This window comes from Phallusia mammillata, chromosome 1 (assembly GCF_965637545.1).
Source record: "Phallusia mammillata chromosome 1, kaPhaMamm4.hap1.1, whole genome shotgun sequence".
Classification (NCBI taxonomy): domain Eukaryota; kingdom Metazoa; phylum Chordata; class Ascidiacea; order Phlebobranchia; family Ascidiidae; genus Phallusia; species Phallusia mammillata.
This window is the reverse complement of record NC_137252.1, coordinates 10642497-10665971: the sequence shown is the minus strand read 5'-3', so window position 1 is coordinate 10665971 and position 23475 is coordinate 10642497. Positions and strand designations below refer to the sequence as shown.

The 23475-nt window shown below is 37.4% G+C and overlaps 3 protein-coding genes across 4 annotated transcripts in view; 1 reads left to right on the top strand and 2 right to left on the bottom strand.

Annotated features, from left to right (window-relative positions):
* LOC145217718 (protocadherin Fat 4-like) overlaps positions 1 to 23475 on the top strand; it is a 29664-nt gene that overhangs the window by 2328 nt on the left and 3861 nt on the right. The window contains exons 6-25 of one of the 2 annotated variants that reach the window (XM_080085056.1): positions 367 to 661; positions 1226 to 1354; positions 1410 to 1471; positions 1998 to 2253; positions 2316 to 2540; positions 2961 to 3141; positions 16018 to 16365; positions 16592 to 16715; positions 17035 to 17113; positions 18089 to 18200; positions 18673 to 18902; positions 19108 to 19261; positions 20122 to 20252; positions 20585 to 20721; positions 20845 to 21045; positions 21281 to 21418; positions 21770 to 21849; positions 22278 to 22505; positions 22584 to 22772; positions 23199 to 23296. In XM_080085056.1, coding sequence (XP_079941182.1) covers positions 367 to 661; positions 1226 to 1354; positions 1410 to 1471; positions 1998 to 2253; positions 2316 to 2540; positions 2961 to 3141; positions 16018 to 16365; positions 16592 to 16715; positions 17035 to 17113; positions 18089 to 18200; positions 18673 to 18902; positions 19108 to 19261; positions 20122 to 20252; positions 20585 to 20721; positions 20845 to 21045; positions 21281 to 21418; positions 21770 to 21849; positions 22278 to 22505; positions 22584 to 22772; positions 23199 to 23296 — 3397 coding nt within the window. The remainder of the gene's footprint in view (positions 1 to 366; positions 662 to 1225; positions 1355 to 1409; positions 1472 to 1997; positions 2254 to 2315; positions 2541 to 2960; positions 3142 to 16017; positions 16366 to 16591; positions 16716 to 17034; positions 17114 to 18088; positions 18201 to 18672; positions 18903 to 19107; positions 19262 to 20121; positions 20253 to 20584; positions 20722 to 20844; positions 21046 to 21280; positions 21419 to 21769; positions 21850 to 22277; positions 22506 to 22583; positions 22773 to 23198; positions 23297 to 23475) is intronic. The other variant, XM_080085064.1, reaches the window with a different exon arrangement.
* On the bottom strand, positions 3383 to 5789 carry LOC145230776 (uncharacterized). The gene is made up of 3 exons (XM_080096299.1): positions 5595 to 5789; positions 4916 to 5150; positions 3383 to 4466 (listed from the first exon to the last, which is right to left on the bottom strand). Exons 1-3 carry the CDS (start codon positions 5662 to 5664, stop codon positions 4151 to 4153), a joined length of 621 nt encoding a protein of 206 aa, XP_079952425.1. The 5' UTR covers positions 5665 to 5789; the 3' UTR covers positions 3383 to 4150.
* On the bottom strand, positions 9422 to 15171 carry LOC145236346 (uncharacterized). The gene is made up of 5 exons (XM_080099650.1): positions 15009 to 15171; positions 14002 to 14163; positions 13161 to 13337; positions 11273 to 11522; positions 9422 to 10147 (listed from the first exon to the last, which is right to left on the bottom strand). Exons 1-5 carry the CDS (start codon positions 15169 to 15171, stop codon positions 9919 to 9921), a joined length of 981 nt encoding a protein of 326 aa, XP_079955776.1. The 3' UTR covers positions 9422 to 9918.

Genomic DNA, 23475 nt, shown 5'->3' with positions numbered 1-23475 from the left:
TAAACTATTTATATGTCGGTCAATTAGGCTTTGCTGTATCCCAGCTAGTCCTGAAACCTTTCTACGTTTTTAAGTCTGTACGTTTTATTTGTACATGGTCCTTGGTTTTGTAATATTTAACCGATGTACACAAGACACGGACTTGAAAAGTAGCTTTGCTATAAACAAAAATGCCAGCTATGTAGAATAAAACTTAGACATTATATTAAGCAAACGTTCCGACTAAAACATCTATCATCATCAGTGTAAAATGAATAATGCACAAGCGGAAACAAACTCTTTTTAATACACAGAAAGGGAAGGTAGAAAAGGGCTCAATTATTGACGTCACACTGATATACGTTATTTGAAACCATTTTGTTACAGGCGCGACTTTTGCATTGTCAATATAAAAGTCGAAGACGTTAACGAGCATCCTCCAGTTTTCACGCAACTTGTCTATTTTACCAATGTCAGTAAATCTTCTGTACCCGGTGCATTGGTGCTAGTGTTGTCAGCCAAAGATCCTGATGCTTCTAATCACAATTTGTCGTACACGTTCACTGACGATGAAATACCGTTTGAGCTTATTGTCCGCGATGACTGGGCTGAGGTTCGAACCCGCGAACTGTTAAGTTATGAACCGTATTTGCTGACGGTTGAGGCCGCTGACGGGCAGTTTGTAAGTGTAATATGTTTGTTGTTGTTACTATAGCCTGATTTTAGTGCGTATGCTTTACACCAGGGGTGGCCAACCTTCTACATACCATTCGCCAACTTTTTAACATACTGTGTTGGATGCGCCATAAATGTCTCGTAACCCCACCTTCTATGACTACTTCTTGTATATAGAGAGAAAGAGAAAGAAACAACTTTCGCATGAGAAGGATAGTAATAAGTAATAAGAACTATTAAGCAAAAAAGAACTCTGATAAACTATATAATTAACAGGGCTGGCTTACTTTATTAATTTTATAGTTTATTAATTTGGTTTTCATGATTATCAAAAGAAGGCAATGCGCCCTTTCTAATCATGCAATGCGCCACGTTTGGCGCATGCGCCATAGGTTGGCCACCACTGCTTTACACCTTACATGTACTATAAATTCAATGATACCACTTTACAGTACTTCATTATGTATGTTCACCTTGACTGTGAAGGCATGATTTTAAATATTCTTGGGTGTTTTTATTGTTCCGTATCATTTTACTTTCGAAAGAACCAAATATTTTTTGTTTATTTTAGTCATCTTTTACCACCATAAACATAACTGTCAAGGAAGATCACATAAACTCGCCAACTTTTAACGCAACCCACTACTACTTTGAAGTCGACGAAAACGAACCGACCAATACCACTGTTGGTATGGTGCAGGTATGTACTAGATATGTCTAACACTTTTACCCTCTTAAATGTAATTTTGTTTTAGTTGGACGAAATGGGCCTGAATCCTGCAGCTGATGTGGTCTACGAATTGTGTTCTTCAAACAGGTACCCTTATATTCCTACAAAACCGCACACAACTTGCTTGCTAGCAAAACTGTTTTGCCGATAACTACCCAAATAAAAAATAAACTTAACCTGAAAACGTTTTTGCAAGTTTCATGCTAATCAAACTTATTGTTGACCTGAAGATAGATAAATTTATCGTCATCTTAACTTATTAATGTTTGACCTGACAAATCCCTGCTACGAAGCTGACATGTGCAGCACACGAGTCAGGCAACGGTGGTTGTGATTCGACTTTCGGCGGATTTTCCACTGAGCCTGCGTAGCTCAGTTGGTAGAACGCGAATCCCAAGAAATACTTCTGTCGTGGGTTCGAATTCCACCGCAGGCTGATTTTTAGTTTTCCTATGCCGTACCATATGTAGTAATGCTTGGTGACCGGCTGATTGGGCACAACGCTTGTAATAAGCCTGACGTAACCTACTGTATTTTAATATAAACCTGAGTGTTAAAGAATGTTGACGTATACACTGCGTAATTTATAGCATATATCTCTTATGGTTTATAGACGGTTTAGTATTCAACCAACAAGTGGAACGATTTACACAACGGAGCCACTTGACCGTGAAGAAACCAGTGCTTATGCGCTGTGCGTTTACGCCATTATCACGTATGGGGAAACCATCCAATATTCTAAGCCAGTCCAAGTAACACTGAGTGTGGAGGATTTAAATGACAACGTCCCTGTGTTGGAACGGTCTGATTGGTTAGAGCAATACCACGTGACAGAGGAAACTACTGGTGCCGAAGTCATGACCTTAAAAGTGTGTGGGTTTTCCAAAAAAGATTTTTCAATTGTATAGAGATATTTTTTTGTTTTATTTAGGTCCATGATGCTGATAGTACTTCAAATTTCAGCATGTTCTTTCGTTTATTGGACAATTTCAATGGAACTTTTAGCTTGGATCCTAACAGCGGTTTACTCAGTGTTGAACGGTCTATTGACGTAGACTTACCAGATGTTGATGAAGTTTACAACTTAACCGTGCAAGCTGTGGATGCCAATAATCACCAACTTTTTGATGAGGCCAATATCGTTGTGGTTGTGGATGTAAGTTGAAACTTTATTATTTGACAAATAATCACCATTTTTTTATCACCTACGTGTGATGGTGTACGGTATACAAGATTGTGTACAGAAACTTTTGAAATGAAAGATGGTTTTGGTTTCTAAGTCATCGGTTCGAATCCCATTGCATATATGATTCTTGTACCTGGTATATGCTGCAAGCATAATTGGAAAAAATCGGCCGGTTATAACTTTGTGTTATGTAATATGGACCTGTTAAGCTGTGAAATATCCCAGTATAGTTCTTTTCTATGCTAAAAAAATACCGATTAAAAAATCACTTTAAGTCGTGATTCTTGAAAAAAAAAATTTACTCGATCTTACCAATATTAATACTTTCCATTATTATGTACCTTGTACTGAATAGAACCACACACAAAGTAACAACTTCTACCGTTACAGGACGTTGACGACAACCCACCGCAGTTTAACCAATCAATATATGAAGTCGATATTCCGGAGGATTTGCCCGTTGGAAGTCGTGTAATAACCTTGCTCTCATCGGATGCAGATCGTTCAGCTGACAATAAAATTAACCATTTCTCCATTGACGGCGAAAATTTTGACATTGAATCACAGACAGGTCAGTTTGTAAATTTGAAGTATTTAGGGATAACTGTGCACCAAACGACCAGACGTCTTTGATTTTTTTGCGTGATCCACAAGGGATAAACTTAGCGTAACCTTTGTGAAATCAACCTGGTTATGTTTGCCAAAAGCAACTGTTATGTAAATCTCCAGTGTTATATCTTGTTATTTACTCAAGTACAATCTCACTGCTGACTTGTAACTGAGTTGTTGTATCTGCTTTTATGATGCGTTTATTGGCAGTGTTGCAGCCTTTAACTTGACTGAAGCCAGATTTTCTTTCGTCTCCATTTACTAAGGGTATTTTAAGGCGTGTAAACAAGCACACACACAACACAGTACTTTGTAAAACGAACAAAAGCTTTTACGACCAAACGCACATATAGCAACGATATGTTATCATGGGTACTTCTGTTGATTGCAACGATTTTTAAATAGTCGTAATGGCACCGAATTAAGGCCAGCGTCATAACTAATATTTTGGGAGCAAAACTATTCGAAAAAAATGCAACAATCAACATATAATTTGCTCCGCTCTGGAGCTTATTACCACGCAGGGGCACCCCAAAATGCTATGATAAAATGCAACATAAGACAAAAAAATAGAAAAGTCTTTGTGTTTTCGATGAATAAATGTTCAAAGAAAATCTTCAACTTAAAACTCAAAAACAAATAACAGTTCAAAGTGCAATACTCGTACTGCGAAGAACAAGAGCCACTTTGTACCGCAAAGCATCTAACACGGTGACTCGTATGCATAGTTCCCAGGGCAAATTGTTTCAGTCGCCATGGTTCTAAGATTCGGTATTGAAGTCGTTTAATTCCAAAAATTCAATTTCAATTTGTTCTAGCTTTCTTAAGTGCTGAAAATTATCCTATAGTGCAGTTTAATATTAAAGTCGTTTTATATCAAGATTTGTCGTACTTTTGGCAGTAAATGTGCAACTTTAGCTGCATATGCAATCCAAGCACCACTTGTTCTGTGGTTAAACTAACTCTTGTACTTAAGCTGAATCTTCCTTGTCAGCAGTATTTAAAACCAGTGTGTGATAGTCAGGCGGCATATGATCAGGTACGTCGTTTTCTTGACTGGATGTGCCTGGCGTATCAGGGTCTTTGCTGTGTTCGTCTATCGCCACCACGCTCACGTGATCGTCTTTTGCGTGGATGACGTCAACCGTGACGTCATAGTGCTTTGTCGGTGAAGCTTTGACCTTGACGGGAGCTGGACCGATTCCGATTATTCCTGGTGAAGTGTTCGGTGATTTTGTCTTCGTGAGCATTTTTTTCTTCTCCGCCTCCTTGGCTGGGAGGTGAAATCTGCTCATGCGAAAAAAATATGCAAATAAGGTTCGTTGTCGAACTAATTCACCGCGATATACTTCGTACTTCAACACATGATCACTGTTTGATATGACAGTCTTACTGGTTCCACAAACCCAGCACAAAATTCGAATGGCGTATTATTTAAGGGGTACCATATGTCGTATCTGGACACTAATATCAGTTATAAATGCAATTCAAGCGTTTTGGAGCACCCTATGGGGAACCTTTCATTGAGCATTTCGCTTCTTTGTTTGCTGTTGTTGTAAGGCTGTTTAATTTTAAAAAAATTGAGTGACTTTGTTGAATCACTATCTCAGGTTTGAAGCGATTGTATGTCAAATTTGGCTGTGATCGTACGTGTACTAATTTCGAAAGTCTTTTTTTGTCATAAGCATTTATCTTGTATGCTTAATTGTTTTTCAAATATGTATTACTGTACTTACTTATTGTAAACATATAAAAATATCCCCCCAAACAATGCAATTGCACATAACATGCCCAGAGCTGACAACCATGTGACCAGATGATGGTCGAAACCATGGTGAGCGTTGCCATGCGATGTTCCGTTGCCATGGGCCGTCCCATTGCCGTGTGAAGATACGTTGCTATGGGACATGTCATTCGAGTGAATTGTTGTAGCGGCGTGGGGTGTTATAACACGCTGTGAAGCTGCACACACTGAAAAAAACAACAACTTGAATTTAGATTTCAAACATGGGCAGAAAATTTCATATAGATGGTTACTTTTTTGTACTTTTGTTTTCAACCAGCAATTGCAATAGAATTCATGATTGTCGTTGGTCGTTGGCCGAAACATTGCGTAAATGTCACGACTCGCGTGACTAACACTAATGCAATTCATTTATAAGTAGCACCAGGCACCATGTTGAAACTTAGCTTAATCAACACACATTATCATTACTTTATAAATATCCGACACGCGCCAACAAAATGAATACGAGTTTATCAGTTTGACAAATTAGTAACTGACAGGAAACGGCATATTTATGAAACATCAATTAAATGCAGGGTTTGAAAATAAATCCAAAACATCCTGCTTTGGTTTCAATACAAATGTGATCACCATGCTTTACCATGAAACGTATTGTAAACATTGCTTACCTGGTCTCAACGTTGTTATCACTTTTAACGATAAACACAGGACCTGTAGCACACGGTCACTTGGTGGCATGATTCTCAGTTGTGTCCTTTCCTATACTTGTTCAGAAATGCACCATTGTGAAATCAGTTTGTTTAAATAAAGCACATCCCATTCCTTGCCTATGTTAACCAAGCAGGCTGTACAGCGTATAAAAAACGTTATTACTGCAACACAGTGTAAAGGTATTGAGACTTTCATTTCAAGTATTAGCAGTCCACTTTTCAATGAGAATAACTTTTTACATGTATTTTATTCGGCGAATCCGTATGTTTCGGCGACATGATGATGGAGTAATATACATGCTAGCTCAGTGAAGTTGCCTTCGTGACCAGCATTTCTGAGAAATGTGACTTAATTTCCAAAAATACTTAATTCGTAATATTTCGCCGCATGCCTTTGCCATCGACTTTTAACTGTGGTTTGATCTGTAACATTCCCAATAACACCACCGCATCGAAAGGTAATTACAACGACAACACCACTGCCACCTCTGCTTAAAAAAACGATCTTGCTTACCAACCAATAGAGCTTCCTGGTTGGGATTGCAAGCACGCGTTTGACCTGTCTGCAATTATCGATGATATACACCACGGCTTTTTTGTGCTGCTCGACTGTTTTTACTCATGATGCTACCTGAAGCTATTTTTATACCTTAACTCAGCGCTTTTGTATGATTTGTTACAAAAATGGTGGTTTCTGGCCGCATAGGCTAGGCTTTCATGGCGATTTTGATGGCGTAAGATTTTCCTTAGCTTTGACATGTCACGACGCCAGAAAACCCAAGTAATAAGGCAATGGATCTCTTAAAATTAATTATAACACATACGTTTTAGGTTATCATCGCAAACCAGGAACAGTACTTCTGTTTAAAGTTCTGACTGTCTTTTGTTTGCCTCTATTTACAATGCTTTTAATCCTGTGGTAACCACCCAGCGTACAATACAACACAATACGGTTCAAAGCCCTTTACAATTCAACGCTGCCTGGCCACTAACTTTAGCACAAATACGGCCAGAATGTGCCAATTGCCCTTCCTGGACTATTTTACGATTACTGCATTGTTTAAATCAGATTCGTACTGTACCTAAATCTTTTTGTTGCCTTGATCTGGTTTAGCGATTGCTGTGCAGCCATGTTAAAGTATAGCTTCATTGCATTTATATTTTTTCATTTCTTTCCAAACCAAGTGGTCTAAAACTAGATCTACAGAAAATCTACGCTACAAGAGAAATCAGCCTTGTGGTGTATGTTGCACCGATCCATGTAAATCCATTTAGCTTCCTATGGGAACTTGCTGTTTACCGGACCGATAAAGCGCCTTTTTTACTGAACGAATAATGACTGCTTGTTTTGAGTTCGTCGTACGCTGTGCTTACTTAGCGTGACTGGCGAATCCACGGTGACTTGTGAAAAATGCGGTAGTCTTTTATTAGACGTTGAAAATTCTTGTTATTTGAGCCCGATCCTAAAGCAATGTTTACACAGACGTCCTAATTGTTAAGAAGTGGCGTTGTTTGTCCTCACAGTAAGAACACAAAACCGCAATTATACAATAATAAGTCCTGCCAATCTAAGCATATGATGGCTGAGTCATAATTTACAAATGCTGTATGTCTTATCTTGTCAATTTTTTTTTCTCAGTGCTGTGTACAAAACTCCCACCTACATGTTTACCAAACATTTCGATTAGTATCTTACAACGCTGTGTTTGCTGCGCTTTGCACTATAGCTTCGCAGTTGACCGGTTACTATTTCTCGCCCCGTTGCTTGGCAGAAGCCACACGACATTACAGCTTTACAACCTGGTATTTCAAGAGCTTACAATTTTGCGATTTTCAAAACCCTGCGTCTTTTACGTAAATCCAACTGCTTAAACTGGGTTCTGAAATCTGAACGCACCCTTCAATTTTAAATCGCCGTCTCAGGCCTGCAACAACAAAAAGGTGTAAATGAACAACACAATTGCGTTCTTACGTTGTACACAAAAGCACTATGTTTTGGTTTAAGGGAAGCTTATTGCAACATACTTTTCTAGAAACTTTTCTGTTCGAAATGAGCAATATGTCTTAGGCTCCATAAAACTGTCATAGCATTTTTTCACGTAAAAACCAAACTGCAAAGAACCAAACAAGCACAACAAAACCTTTAAACGGCTAAATGTAATGTACCAAATGTTTTCCTGCTTTTTTATAGCTCGATGCTGCAACCCTCAACAGTGTTCTTTTAACGCATTAACATTAGGAACCGTAAATTAGCTTAGAGTATCTGCCCAGTTGCCCAACCAGCGGGTTTGTCTTTCCCAAGCATGCATGTGCATTACGCATTACTGCGGATGGACTTTGAATGGCACGTTTATTCCAAACATGTTAGTGACAGATGACGATCTCCGCTCGATGTCGCGGCGCCTGTGACGGGAAGCTTGTTACGTCATCAGCAGCTATGAGTCACCTGGCGTCAGCACTTTTAAACCTAAGCGTATGCGCATGTCCTCAATAAACCCTCATTGGTCCCAAAAGGATGGTTTTAATGTTGTATTGGCTTTTCAAGAGCCCTAATGATTTGTTTTTAATATTTCTCTTTGGTTTTGAAACCGATTCGGTTTGAAAAAATACAATTCAAATTCATTGTTACGCAATTACAGTTGTATGCCGGTAAAGCATATTACTCGAGAATTGCATTGCGGGATTTTTACAGTTGGTCATTGTTTCGCGGCATTCAATGTTTGAAAGATTTAATAGGCGCTCGCATTAGATAGGAAGTTAGATAATTGCTTTGTCGTTTCCATTGTAACCTATTTGTACTGCGGTGGCTGGTGAAGCACCAAAGTATACGATTGACGCTACGTTTTAGTGAAGTTCAAAGTTTTCCGACCATTTCTGAAAATAATATCATTGCCTAAAGTTTCTTAACGCCCATTACAAATATTGTGTTAAATATTCCTTTTCTTCACAAATTACGAATAACGGTATTTTATTTTTGGTGCAGCCAAGTAATAGATGAGACACTGAATGCGTCTTTGCTTCAAGATATTACAAAATTCGGTTTGGTTTTGAAACCAAACTTTAAACCTCTTTTGAGCAAGATTCGGTCATCACTGTAACCCGCTTGACCCCAGCATAAACGAGCTTTTGCGAAACAAACCATGTCCTTTAAAGACGACCGCTAGATGGCATACGTGGTGCTTTAGATGGCTTGTGTGGATTTGTGCCTGCCCAAGAAGCTTAAACGGAGTTTCTCTTGATATCGTCGTATTTTATAACTTAAACATGCAATGTCATGGTGAGGTAGCTAAAACCTTGGTACTAATGGCATTGTTTGGTCCTTGTAACGCAGAAGTTGGTAACCTGAGGCTCGCAAGCCAGATGTTGCTCTTTTGATGACTGCGTCTGTCTTTCCGACAAATCTTAGTTTGCATTTCATTATGTAACAAATAATGAACTGTAAATTCGTTGCTATTTATTTACAAAAATCACACATTTGCAAAAATGTGTGGCTGTCACGAACATGCATTTCAAAATATTTGGTTTCATTTGGTCACTCAGCTAAAAACGTTTTCGACCTCAGCTAATACGTCATCAAGCAATGGAGTGGTTGACATTTTGGTCCAATTTAAAATTTTTGCTCTTAATTTGTACCACTTTATGCCTGTCTACGTTTCATGGTCATGGTCAGTCTTTTTTGTTTTTTAACCTGTTTTAAAATTTGGTAACAATGTTTTGCACAAGTCTTTAGAAAATATGACGTTTATTATGATATAATATGCATTGAATCATGTACCAATGTAACAAAAATATAAAGACGTACCGAGAAATGTAATGACAACAACAATAACAACAGCAGCAGCAAAGCATCAAACATTAATCAAATCGACGCCCTTGAAGCTCAGCCAATGACTTGTCAATCAAATGACGTCACAGCCCTGGACTCAGAAATTGAACTATTAGAAAAAAAAATGTCGTTAGTGTTCACAACAAATAGTTCATCTTGGGCTTCCACTTTGAACCATTCTTTACTCGTCTTTATACAATTTTTGCTGAAATGTTCCGTTTCCTTATCTGATGCAACGTCGTCGGGTTTAGTGAGTGTGCTTTTTATGATTCCAAATCTTCTGTAGTAATGTTTGCTATGTTTTGATGCCTTTTTTGAGTTACGTTTATGTGGAGTCCACTTCATTGCAGCAATGCAAGATCCCGACATCGAGTCGAACCGCCGCCTAGACAATACTCCCGCTCAACCAGAATGCCGCGATCAACTTTTAAAACCGTTTAAAGGGTTCTGCTGGTCTTATCGCACTGGTACCATCATGAAGGCTTGTGTGTTGGAATACAAAGCGTTGCGTCTAAATTCAGGCGGATCGGTCGAATCGTCGTACACATGACTGTTGCCTTGGTCGGTAAATGACTGGGAAACGTAGTCTTTGCCTGACACATAGTTAAAGTCCACAGTTCCGTCCGTTTCGTATTTCTGTCTTGCACTGGATGAGTCGAGGTCCTTCATGTTGTTTCTGCGTTTTCTGTAAATTAGATTGTTTTTGAGTTAGAAAACGTTTTTTTTCTTTTAATGTTTATGTAAATCGATTGTGTTTGGTGTGAGCAACTAAACTTGTAAAGCTATGGTTTCAATATATCTCAATTCGAAATCAAATTTTGCTGGTCAATTCGAAATCAAATTTTGTTGGTAAATTCGACTACGCCGCAATGACATTTGAAGGACAAATGCAGTAGTCAAGTTTGTATGTGCACTTAAAATGTGAAATTGTCCTAAGCGGAAAGGTATAACATCTAAACTCATCGGGACAGCTGTTCCTTGTTGCAGCATGATATGCAAAATAACCATACATCAATCACAAGCAATACAACTAAAACGATGTCACCATCAGGCATTATGTCACTTCCGGGAGTTTCATGGATTTAGAACCAAATCTCGAACTCAATCTGACACCTACGTCACAACCGCTTAACATTCTTAAAACTGGAATGCGCCAAAATCTTTTTATCACAACAAAACGACTATCGTCATGTAATCACGACGGGTTTCGACATTTGCTGCAAAGTTGCATGTGGAAGCCTCTCATGAGCCAGACAGCAAGCAGACGATTATTAATTGATGTTGGCGCAATGGGCGTTGATTGATGTCAATGGTTTGCTTGACTTGCTTTTTAGCGACCGCGAACGAACCCGGCAAACAGAAAAACCAATGACATAAAACTGGACCGAGTTTTTGTTTTGTTATGGAACTGCAGACGTAAATGTCGATTTATGCGTTGGAGCCAAATCGCAATCACTCAGGAAGTGGAAAACTTGTTAAGTTGTGTTTCTATTTACTAAATATGGTTGTGGCCTAAATCTGCCTGATTTCTACTGTCATCATTTACACGGTTCATGCTACAGGCCTGCGTCCCAAATAAGGTTAACGTCGCGAGTACGATATTGTAAGCATTTGGTTCATGGTTTTGGGACACATTATAAAAGTCAGTAACGGTTTTTGTGTGTTATAGTATTATATACCTTTAGTTCTCCAATAAAAGTTCATCCTAATATCATAAGGCATCTTAAGAATGGTAAAATATGACCTTTTGATAAACTATTAAGTATTAACACTGATTGAAACGTACTCCCGCTATACAAATAACATTTACCTGCAAAAGATGCAGCACGCAAGAATCATTGTAGCTGTTATTGCACCTCCCAGAGCTCCCGCAAGGGCTCCAACCCACTCCAAAGACCTGGTTGCGTTCTCATCTTCTTCTTCCTCTATGATCGTATTGTCAGATTTAGGATGGGTTGGGGTGGCCAACGTTAACCTTTCCTGCGACGTGCTTATGATTTCATTCATTGTTTTGTTTGTTATAGTCGTGCTGTTGGATGTTGAGCTTGCATTGGTCAAAACTGAAACAAAAGTTCAAGGTTGAAAAGAGAAGTTGATTTATTGGTGCTGTAGCAAAGTAACAAACTTTGTATTTGTTTTATGGCTGCTTTTAACCTTGTTTTTCGCGCTCGCAAGTCATTTATGATAACCATATAAAACGGTTGACAACTTTTTAAACTAAATGGGAAAGAAGATTGGTGGACAGTTTTTTAAACGCATGTGAATGCACCACAGATATGTACAACGTCCAACCGCAAAAAAGGCTCAATTCCTGTTTCATTTAAATGCTTGGGTTTTAGGAAATCGCGTACCACCATATCATGTCCAACTGTTCATTCACCCATTTCTCCGTTTTTTGTACATTTCCTTCGCAAAACGTTCAGCTTCCAATTATTGGGAGCCCAAAAAGTGCATTTCCTTTGTCCCGAAAACACGTATGCATGTTGATCATGCGCAACAGGATGGTGACTCGACAATCCGTGATTCGACTATCTCTGTGACGTCGCTACCAGTTCTGGGACGGTATACTAATAACTAATTCTCGCGCTTAGGTAACCTTTCGGTGTTTCCTTACACGAATTTTACAGGATGTTTTTCAATGTCACAACCAATGTCCTGCATCGCACCGGTGCAAAGTAACCTTCTAAGGCTAAACCGACCTGAAATAACTTCCAAAGCGCAGTTTCGCTTTTTTCGTGTGAAATTTGCATGTCTTGTTCGATTCAGGTTTTTGAAAGTTTAATTAGGCCCTAAGAAACTTATTATTCGGATGAAAGGCGTAACAGCACAACGACATTGTAATGTGATTTAAAGTTTTGTGTGTTAACAGATCTCAAACTGCAAAACCCATCATTTCAAAAATATGAAAACATGTGAAAAATAAAAATACATAAAAAATCCAAAAACTTTGGAATACTTTATATTGTCAGTCGCTGTTAAGATTTATTACAAGTGTTCGTAGCAAGCGATGATGTCGTGAAAAGCTCGTTCCGCTCCAGTCTACACGTTTTGATACGTTATTACGCGGACATACGTCAGTAAATTTGCATGAACCCAATTTCCCGGAACGATATATGGCGGTCGTTGGGCACAATGCTGTACTGAATGTCCCTCGAATGTCATTTACAGCTTATACGATCGTCTCTTTGCTTGTTCCACTTCGCGGAAAAGCGTCGTCACTAGTTTGTCCAATATTCTTGTGTAATTTTTTTCATTTTAACTATTAAGCTTACATGCAAAATGATTAGCAATTAGTGTGAGAGCATATTTTGCTTCACGTTACTATGAAATTACGCTACAAAAGATATAATAATGTTCAAACATTTCATCATTTTTCATAAAATTGAGGGGAGTACTACATAACTCATGGTAAAAACACTACATAAACCTTATCCTAATTAGGGCACTGCATAACTCCAGCAAATTATTTAGCAAAATGGGCTGAAATTTGTCTAAAGAGAAAAACAGTTCAAAACTCAATAGCGCCTTTTGAAGAAAAAAAATTGAACCTGTGCTGTATTTGGAACGTATAAGTTTCTGTTTCAGTTTCAAATCGCCAGAAAACACGAAATGTGCGAAATCCTTCTTAATGTAAGTGTACTCTTTCGAAACAAATAAACAATGTTTGCTACTTTTAAACATATATTATTTCTTTATACCTGTCTTGTTTCCGCATCTTGCGTACGAATTGAATAGTGCCGAGTGCGAGTGTTTGACCACTACACAGAAAGGCGAGTTATCGAAGCGGTTTGGATCTGTCATACAGACGTTATATCGCACTCTGTTATAGGTGACGGGAAGAATACACGGTCGCCCGTCCAACGCCATAACTCGATCTGTGTAAAAAAACACAGCAAATTAAATATTTTGTGATAATATATAAGGTGCTGCCAGAATGCCCACAGCTAATATTGGTTAATGTGTTAGAAAAAGGTTGCTGGCCACATTTGACTTTGAAATTGCTACGCATTCGCAACTCATAATAAGGGGGTTTAGTTACAAAAACAGGTTTGAAAGTGTGCCTTGCAATGGCTGTCGGTTCCCTAGTTTTGCATTGTTTGAGAAAAAAATGTTTAAATATTTGTGTCATAAAATTCTTTACTTTTACCCCTTTCTCATTTGATATACAAATTGACTGAAATAGATAATGCTGTCAAAACAAACAATTCGGGTTGACAGTGATTGTAAAAAAAACGTGTTAAAAATATGTTCCAACGCCAATAAACGTACTTTACTATTTTACGAGTACAAATTTGTTTTTGTTTTTAATTGTATCTACTTTAACACAGGTGCTTGTTGCATCAATTTTACACCATTACACCGTTGGCGTGTAGGCTACGTGATAGATCTTTTGATAAAAATTCTAATTATTTTCAAAAAGTAGCTTACTGTACTTAATTGACAGTTGATATTGCGACTAAATGCAGTGTCGTAATTTAATCAATAAAACAAACACAAATTTCGATCAATTTGACTCTTGACTCAGCATTTATTAAATACCTGAACGGTGGCGGCAAGGCTCTCCGCAATAGTCCCAGTGGAGACCTTGTCTGACGCTGATGCTGTCGTTACGACCTTCCAACCAACAGTAACGCTCCCCTGTCTGTGGTGACGTCACACATTCTGAATGACATTGAAAGCCCAGTCGTGTACACGAGGTTCCTAAATATTTGTCACAAGGATATTTGTTAGTGGTCAACTTAAAAATACCTCAATTTTGTTGTCTTTTAAGTAACAAATAATTTAACTCATATACTCGTAACAGCGGAACGTTTTGGTTTTTGACATGTGCATTTGGTAAAAAAGTAAGTCTTAAAAAATCAATTTCAAACTACAACGTATTTATTTTTTGTCATTTACAGTTATTTTGCCAGCCTGTGTATCCTACCTGAGGCGCAGTTTGTAAAAAGCGTCGAAAAGAAAAAGAAAAAGATTGCGATGATGTCTTGCATTGTTGTTTCGTGTGTACATCCAAAATGCAAAATTTCACTCGAGTAAAAAAATAATAACAAACTATGTTATACAACTAATCTACGCTGCAAATATAATTTCAATTAGGTAACAAATAAACAAATACTCTGAACACGCAAAATACTACTTGATGACAAAAAATTGTATTTACAAAGCCTTGATCTCTAAAACTTTTTTAAAACACTCTAAAACACAGCCAGTTAGCTATTTAAGGTCACTATAGGCCAGCTATTTGCCGACGAAATGTAAATTACTCGCATTACAATAGATTGTTTCCAAAGCCTTTTCTTGTCATCTACACTATACAAACGAGTTTGCGTTAATTTGCAATCTTCACATTATGTATGTTTCAGCTTCTGTTAGAAAATCGTAAGCATATAATTTTTCATCACCTAATTTTACGGTCAATATTAAAAATAAAATTAAGCGTTATATCTTTTCACAAAAACATCAGCATCAGGGAACAAAAACACATTTAAATCGATAACTCGTCTGTCAACACCAACACAATAATGCCTTCCCGCTGGTCAACCTACGTATGTCGAGCATTACTTGGTTTCCTCGCGTTAAATTAATGCACAGAGCTGATTCGGACAGTTCGTTGGAAGCGCAGTGCTTCGGCGTGACTGCATTACACAGAATATCGTGTTGCCTAACACCAAGTTTGGAGTCTCGCTTGTCTGTCTTATCACCAGGCATGCAAGCACGGCGTGGCGCAATGCCGAAGAGCCGGAAAACGACTTGTCCCAAAAATAACTGGAAACGCAAAAAGGCAAAAGTGTGCATTGGTGTAACGAATAAGTAATGCAATAAAATACCCGTGAGGTGTCTATAAAAAATATTTCATTTTTTCCAAATGTGTTGTGTTTGTAGGAAAATGACTATGCACGATTAATATGGTGGCCGAATGTGGTTCTATTTTGAATAAATACAGTGCACGTAGGTAGTATCGTGACATGAATTCCTAATTCTTGTGCCTTTGACATAATGGGGAATTCCGCATGTCCTCTTGGACTCATTTGATCCAGTGTGCTCCATATATGAAGTACAAAATATTGTGTGTCGTGTTCGCAATAAGACTGATATTTTGTGCTGTTTTGCTCCAACAGACGTGTGCATACTGTAAGTTCCGTTTGTCAAAAAAGATTTGTTTTGGTTTTAATCAGCACATTTTCTACATACTTTGGCGACAAATTTGTCGTTTTAACCTTGTCTTTTAAAAATTTAATGGGAAGAAACCGTGGCCTTCTTTTTTCTGTGTTTCATTTTTTAGCAGCTGCATTTTAACCTATTTATTCACAACTAATAATTTTCAGACTATATATTGATACCGATCCCGTCTTAATCTTGTTATACAACTTAATAATATAATTAAATAAAAAAAAACTTTAGGAAAAGGCGTTCATTAAGTACACTAGAGTTTGTTTTGATTTTGATAACTTTTTTACTCTTCGTGACGAATGCCTGAAAATCCACGAAACCGTGATGTGTATATGACAAAAAATTACAGTACTTTTTTATCACTTTATATTTATTCCATTTTAGGAGAAATCCGTCTTTTGCGAAAACTCAACTATGACCAACCGGAAATGGACCGCGTGTTGAACGCCACAGTTTTCCTGACTAACCGATCCAATTCCACGAATCTGACGTCATCAGCCTACGTCACAGTCCGAGTTTACGACGTCAACGACAACGTGCCTGTATTTCGACATGTTAATAAAACGACCGAAAACGGAGTGAAGCTATGGTCAGTCGACCGTTACGAACCGGTGACGTTGTACGAACTTGAAGTTCCGGAAAATACGAGTGTCGGAGATTTAGGGGTCCGATTATCCGTTGAAGATAACGATTCAAAAGAATCTGGAGAAATCGAATTTTACTCGTCTTCAGGTTTGTGCTTGAGAATTTCTTTTTTCTTGCGATTTACTAAAATTTAAAACACTATAAGACCTCAAGTCCGTTGCTGTAGCCTAATGTCCTGACGAAATTTGTTGCGCCTATTTCTTTTTCACGGTGCTTCCATCATATTAGTCCACCCTGGCAACTTCACGCGTAAACATAATTTGCTTGTTTAATTAACTGTTTCTTGTTGTTTGACGCATTATGTTACCTTCAGATGAAATAGCGGTTACTGACAACGGGTCACTCGTCCTCCTACACAGTTTAGACTACGAATTTACTACTGGAGTTTCGTGGATCGTTGTAAACGCGAGCGATCGAGGCAGCCCCAGCCAATCTAGGTAAAGTACCACGACCCAATATTACCGACAAACGCGTCGTCAAAAATACGTAGTTCTTTAACGCATTTCCATCGACTGGACGATTGTTTCATGTAATTTTGATATTTATTATGTGATGTTAGACAACGAGTTGTACAACATTTACCTGAAATATTATGATTATTTACAAATGCATTGTCAAATAAAAGCTGTTGCTGCCAGGCATGATATCAAATTTGTAGAACTGTTCTGGTAATTGAAGAGCTCTATAAATTCGGAATTTTGCAGTGTGTGTTCAAAAACTTTATTAAAGTCTTTCGCTAACACGTTTCTTTTTTAGCAAATGTGTCATGTTATTTCGGCTTCTGAATACGAACGACAATTCACCAATATGCGAAAATGACCATTACGTATTCTTGGTAAGTTCGATTTGATTTTGAAGCAAAATTATTCTTCTATTTTTCGAACAGTGGCATATTTAGTCAAAGTCTGTGCCAATGGGTCGTACATGATTCAGTACATTATTAAGGGTATCGATAATCGTTTTCATCGAAACTATCTTGAGATTTTCAGAAAAAAATCGAGCAAGTCAATTTGTGTAACGGACGTTCTACATTTTCTGATGCTCCTGAAATGTTTAACACGAGAACATTGTTCTTTTAATCTTGAACTTTTTAAGGTACTTTGAAACCGATGGTATCACCAAAACATCTGCAACTGGCATATACTGTACTGTATTATATAAGTTGTTTGACACTCATCTGCATATTAAGGCTAAAACTTTTAAATCGACATTTTGTTGTCGCAAATAAAGCTTTACCAGCTTTATCGTTCCTTGTATTGCAACACAAAGCACTAAATATTCCTGGCCGACTGTAAAACACCCTAAACATATTTTTCCTTCCATATTATGTTTTGACCTAGCTTGCTGGTCATGTTACATTAGTGGCATGAAAACGTGAACGCTGTAAGTTTGCCTGAGTAGCGTAGAGTCATATACCGGGTTTTTTCGTCGAAACTCGCCAACGAACGAAAAAGACATTTGAATTCTTTACCAACGGATTTTTGTAGTGCTGAACATACAACACTGCGTTTGCGTTTTTTGTTAGTTTTAAATTGTAGATTTGAGAAGATATGTAGATAATGTATTTTTGTGGTGAGGCATATATATTTCTTGCGTTTCAAATCTAAAACAACATATGGTGGTATAATGTATACTGCCAAAAAAGATTAAAACACCGCCAATACGATGCTCGTACTTTAAGTCATTGGATCCATTTAATTGTCCCACTCGTGCAGACATAATGTCCGCAACCTATATTATTTATTGTTGGCACCCCTTCTTTAAAGGCTTATGGGCCTACAATAAACCGTGTCTGTTGAAAATCGTGCAGGTCAATCCTGAACAAGATGTTCCAACTACCATCGGTAAATTGGCGTGCGATGACGCGGACGGTGACGAACTTACGTACATCACCATAGAAGGAGTAGAGAGCGATGAAAACGGTAAGATCCCTAGGCCAGTTCATATTTCCTGCGACTTATTATAGTACATAACATCGAATAAACTTTAATGACGTTTTTAAACTCAAAATGACATGGGGTTACAATGTTTTTTAGAAAGTTTCTTTTGCACAGTGTGTAAGCCTCAAATATAGTTCCATTTTAAGCTGATGACGGTAACAAAACAGATCATGTTAAAGGCAATTTAGGATTTAAAATTGGTAAATGTAGTTTATCATGACATCAATGACTTTCATTTTAAGTCGTTTTTTAAAGCGCGGTTATCACGCGATTTTTCCGTACCCCGAGAAATCGTATATTTGGTAAAAAAACAAGAGTTTTTTTTCCGAAAAATTTATAATGGGGAATTTATTGCAGACTAAAAAAAATTTATGACCATCATATGAATCCTTTGGAAATGAGCCGTTAGGTGGAACTCCTAAGAAATGTATATTACCATTGTACTTTTTTTAAGGATCGTTTCCGCATCACATCATGATTGACCCATCATCTGGCATTTTGACCATTCAAGACTTGGATTTTGAAAAATTATCGTTTAATTGTTCGGTTTCGGATGGTCTGCATGTCGTAAACATCAGCATCGACGTAAGCATCGCTTCGACCAATCAAAGCGCTATACTTGTCAAGGATTTTTATGACCTAACAATTCCGGAAGACTTGGCCCCAGGGAGTTTTCTGCTCAAGGTAAAACAACTCCTGAAATGTACCATAATGTTAAAATTAGAAAATTATACAAACGTTTACTTTTACGCTAATAGTAAAACCAGATAAAATTGACAATTATATTTCATTGCTCATTCGGCAAAAAAGCACAGTAACGCTTCGATGAATTAGGATCTGGCATTTTACTTTGTAGAACTTCATATGCATTGTTAAACATCATTTTTAGGTGAAAACTACTGGCAGTGGACTTTTTCATTTAAAAACTCAACGCTCTTTGTTTGAAATTGATTCTAATACGGGTGATTTGTATTTGAAACCCGAAAAAAGCTTGGACTTTGAAACATCGAAGACTCATAACGTGATTGTGGAATTTATTGCAGGTATTACAACTTGTGACTTTTGTAAAATCTTCTTGTATCTTTACTAAAAACATAATTGCCAGCGATGTGGAATAAAAGGTACTCATTTTATAAAGCAAGCTCCTTCTGAGTATATAAACGCCTTTGTTTTCGCTCGTGCTGTATTTATTTTTCATCACTGATGGCGACAATTGATTTGTCGAAACCTTTGCTTAATACAATGTCTACGTTTTCTTCTACATCGCTGGCAATTTTGTCTTTAGTAAATCTACTTTTTAAGTCCGTGTCTTGTGTATCTTCTTTTCATGCAGCAAACTATATAATATACTCGTATGTATGTTATTGGTACACATTGCCAACAAAAAAACGTCATTTTTTAAAATTACTACTTCAATTACATGTGTATGGATTTAACTTTAGAAACGTCAACCCTGCACTGTGAATCTAAATGGGGACAAATCTATATTAGCTTGGGGTTTTGCACATTCGCTAAATATTATGTCAACGTTCCATGGTAATTACTAAACGTGTCCGTTATCGACAAATATTTTTGCTCTGAATAAACACTGCGACTCCGATGAATGAATTTGTAACATTTCTGTCCTATTTTCGTCGACGTTCTGCAAACTTAGCCCAAGACGCAAAATCACAATCTCGGGAAACTCGTGTGTGGGTTGCGTGGGATTAAACACGCTTTACTGCTCTAAATAAAATTTCACCATGTTACGCAGAATCCATTTCACTGTTCAATGTAAAGTCTTTACTCCATACCCAGCTGCAAAAATTTTTTTTATTTAAACTTGTCATAAAAAAACTGATTTCAATATCAGACAAAAATGTGTGTTTAGTAAAAAATTGTAATAATTTATCCACTACTTTAGCGAACACATCGTCTACCGCGTTAGTTCGAATCAACGTTACAAATGTCAATGACAACCCTCCGAAGTTCAGCCAACTATTTTACGAAGCTGAAATTCCGGAAAACATCGCTAAAGGACATTTAGTAACACAGGTTCGTAAACGCTACGTATTTTAATATGATCTTTAGTGTTCAACAGTCATAGCGAAATCTTTTTAATTTACCAGGTGGGGTAAACAAAGGTTGTTTTAAAAATTCTACCTACCAAAAAAAATTTGGTGTTGTATTTAATTAGGGATTTGGTCATTATTTCATAAAAATATACTTTTTTTAAAAGCACTACTTTCTACTTGTATTTTGTATTTTTTATGCGCAAATAAAACGTTTTTGTACTTGTGACAAAACAAAAAGAGTTTTCCCACTATCCTGGTAAAGTATTTCAGGAATGATTGTAAATACTACACAACCGTTTTTTGTGTGAATAGATTTTTGCAATCGACCTTGACTTGGAAGACACTGAAATTCTTTACGGGATCGAAAGCAAACTGTTACAAATTAACAGTTCAACCGGCGTGGTTACAACGCAGGCGAAATTCGATCGAGAAAATCAAGACTTTTACAGGTGACTATCAAAAAAAAAATGGCCGAATTTCCCACGTTACCTTGTTTTGTTTCAATTACTTTGTTTCTCATGTGCCTTTAAACAACATTGTCATTGTGATTATTGTCTGGTAATGTTTTTCAGTTTTGCTGTATCTGCAAGTGACCGAAACTATACCGACAACGCCACTTTGCGACTAAAAATATTGGACATAAATGACAACAAGCCAAGGTTTAACCTAACAGAACAGGAGATCGAGGTGTTGTATACAGGATCCAGTCAGTTAGTATACAAGGCTTCAGCAACTGATGAAGATGATGGTTTGATGGGAACCACTTGGTACAGGTAATACGTATAGGCATTTCATATAAAATAGCAATTATATTTTCATGTTTTGAACGCTTAAATTCCTTTAACTGTACTTTTGTGTCCGACCATTTTGTTTCGTCTTTTCGTGTTGGGAAATGCCTAAACCTTTTAACGTATTTAATCCCAATTTTATTTGATCGCATTGTGTTATTGTTTGTTTGGGTTCGTGTGAAAGAAAACTGTTTTAAAATTTAAACTCTTGTTTTCGCAGGTTGCAAAACGCCACCGAAACTTTTCGAATCAACTGGTTAAGCGGGGAGTTGTTTATGACCGGTCACGTGACTAATACTGAGTACAACGTCACAATCGAAGCACGTGATCTCGATGCAACTTTAACACTACAACCTATGTGAGTTAAGTTTGATATTGTTACGTAGTACGATGTTATTGTCCGGGCTGTGTTCTGGCCTTAAGTTTAAAATAGCATTGGAATGAGGTCTTATTTCAATTTTAAATCTGCACACAAAATGTGTATACATTAATGTCTGATTAGAATTTCTAATGTTTTTGTCTGGTTTTGGCCGGATTTATGTTTCTGTATTCAGGTTTGGGTCTAAAATATAGGGGCCATTTATTAAACCTGTTGTCCAATGTAACTGAGCTTATGAACTGGCGAACCAAACAGTGTCAAATCGACAACCATATTTTTTGCCCAACAAAATTCGAAGATCGTAAAGATCTGTGTGTGTTTGTTTCCAAGGTTACCTCCTCCAGATGACGTCATGGTTCTGCGCGTTTTTGTTTTTGGATTAACAACCGACACCACGACTACACCATTTGGTTAGTTGCTACCTTCGTTTTTGATGTTATTTAGTTAGAGCTACTAACACAAGAACTCAAAACAGAAAAGTTTTCTAAATACCGATAGATGGCGTAAAACGCGAAGATATTTAAATTTACAGTGAGACTGGATTAGACTTAGGAACTTGGCCGAATGGTCCGGTGCGCCTGACCCAGACATAAAAAAGCTGATTCGTCCCGTAAGCGTCCTGGGTTCGAACCCCGATAAAAACAAAATAAAACAAAAAAAGCCTGGTTCAGGGTGAGGAACTAAATTTTTCGGTTGATTTTGGTGCCACCCAACGGTATTTAGCAAACTTATCTGGAGTTTTTGTGTAACTGTAAAATTTGATCTTTGTAGGCAATGTTTAGGATACTGGTAAGTTCGCAAAGAAATAAAAATGTAATAGCGTTTGTGATACTCACAGAGACAACCACGCCACCCACCATTGAAACAATCTATTCGTGGTCAACCGCTGCAACCCAAACCGTTACCACTCCGTTACTAACTTCACAAGCAACTCTAAAACACATAACAACACCTGAACCGAGTTACACCACCAACACTATGCTTAGCGAAACAACAGACAACATGCTTATCCGAGATTCAACTGAGAGATACACAACTGCTGAAACCCCTCGCATGTCCCCAACTGGTATGCAAATTGATTTTATTTATGGTAGTATTTTCATTTCGCCCAATTCAAGTCTTTACAAAAACATTACCTTTTCAGACATAACCGACCCATCTTATTCGACAAGTCGCGCCAAGTTCATTACTACCACGAGGTCAAATAATAATCTAAACTCGATAACCCCAACCCCAAGCGTTACATTACACAGCGCGGGTACAACGTTTAAACCAAAACCTGTAATTTCGCCCACAGAGGAAATTTCTACGACAGTGGATTTTAACCTCATAAGTAAGATTTATAATGTGTTTGTTAGTTTGCAATGCAGCAACTAAGTTTGGTGGCGTGTTGTCTCTATGCATATTTGACCATGTTGTTTGCACTTTTAGACGGCCCTTTAGTCACAAAGTCAGTTTATAATCACATAAGTACTTCCAACCACATAAAACTTCATCACAAAAACGTGGCCTATTTGTAAATTTGTATTTTGTCACAAAAACGTGGTCTATTTGTAAATTTTTATTTTGTCACAAAAACGTGGCCTATTTGTAAATTTTTATTTTGTCACAAAAACGTGGCCTATTTGTAAAAAGGTGACATTAATTCCTGTTGCCAAAAAACTTAGTTGCTATTTGTATAAGTGTTTTTAGTCTTGTGAAAGTCTTGCACACAACAGTAATTTTAGTTGTGGTTTACGCGTGATTCTTTGCATCGCAGGTCCTGAAGATGCTCAGTGGCAAACAACGGTCAAACCTGTGCAAGTCAAACAAAATGAAACGCAATTTTCACAAAAGGTTTATCACGTTGATATCAAGGTAAAACAAAAAGCAAAAAACGATTTTTCACTTTACTTTTGAGCCAAACCATAAAAAATGGAACGTACATTAACAGTCCAAAAGTAGAATGGTTCACAAATACGCTTTGGAACTGACCTTCGGCGTTTTCTTTTACTGAAAATACCGAAACAATTTTCCTGAAATACCGAAATATGAAA

Bases quoted from the DNA above. Each gene is read 5' to 3' on its own strand.
- LOC145230776 (XM_080096299.1), bottom strand. From the start codon at position 5,664: ATGCCACCAAGTGACCGTGTGCTACAGGTCCTGTGTTTATCGTTAAAA. The intron at 5,151-5,594 runs GTAAGCAATGTT...TGTTTTTTTCAG, and splicing joins GATAACAACGTTGAGACCAG to TGTGTGCAGCTTCACAGCGT. The intron at 4,467-4,915 runs GTAAGTACAGTA...TCGCATGAGCAG, and splicing joins TTTTTATATGTTTACAATAA to ATTTCACCTCCCAGCCAAGG.
- LOC145236346 (XM_080099650.1), bottom strand. From the start codon at position 15,171: ATGCCTGGTGATAAGACAGACAAGCGAGACTCCAAACTTGGTGTTAGG. The intron at 13,338-14,001 runs GTATTTAATAAA...TTTTTTACACAG, and splicing joins GCCTTGCCGCCACCGTTCAG to ATCGAGTTATGGCGTTGGAC. The intron at 11,523-13,160 runs GTATAAAGAAAT...CTTTTGTTTCAG, and splicing joins AAGATGCGGAAACAAGACAG to TTTTGACCAATGCAAGCTCA.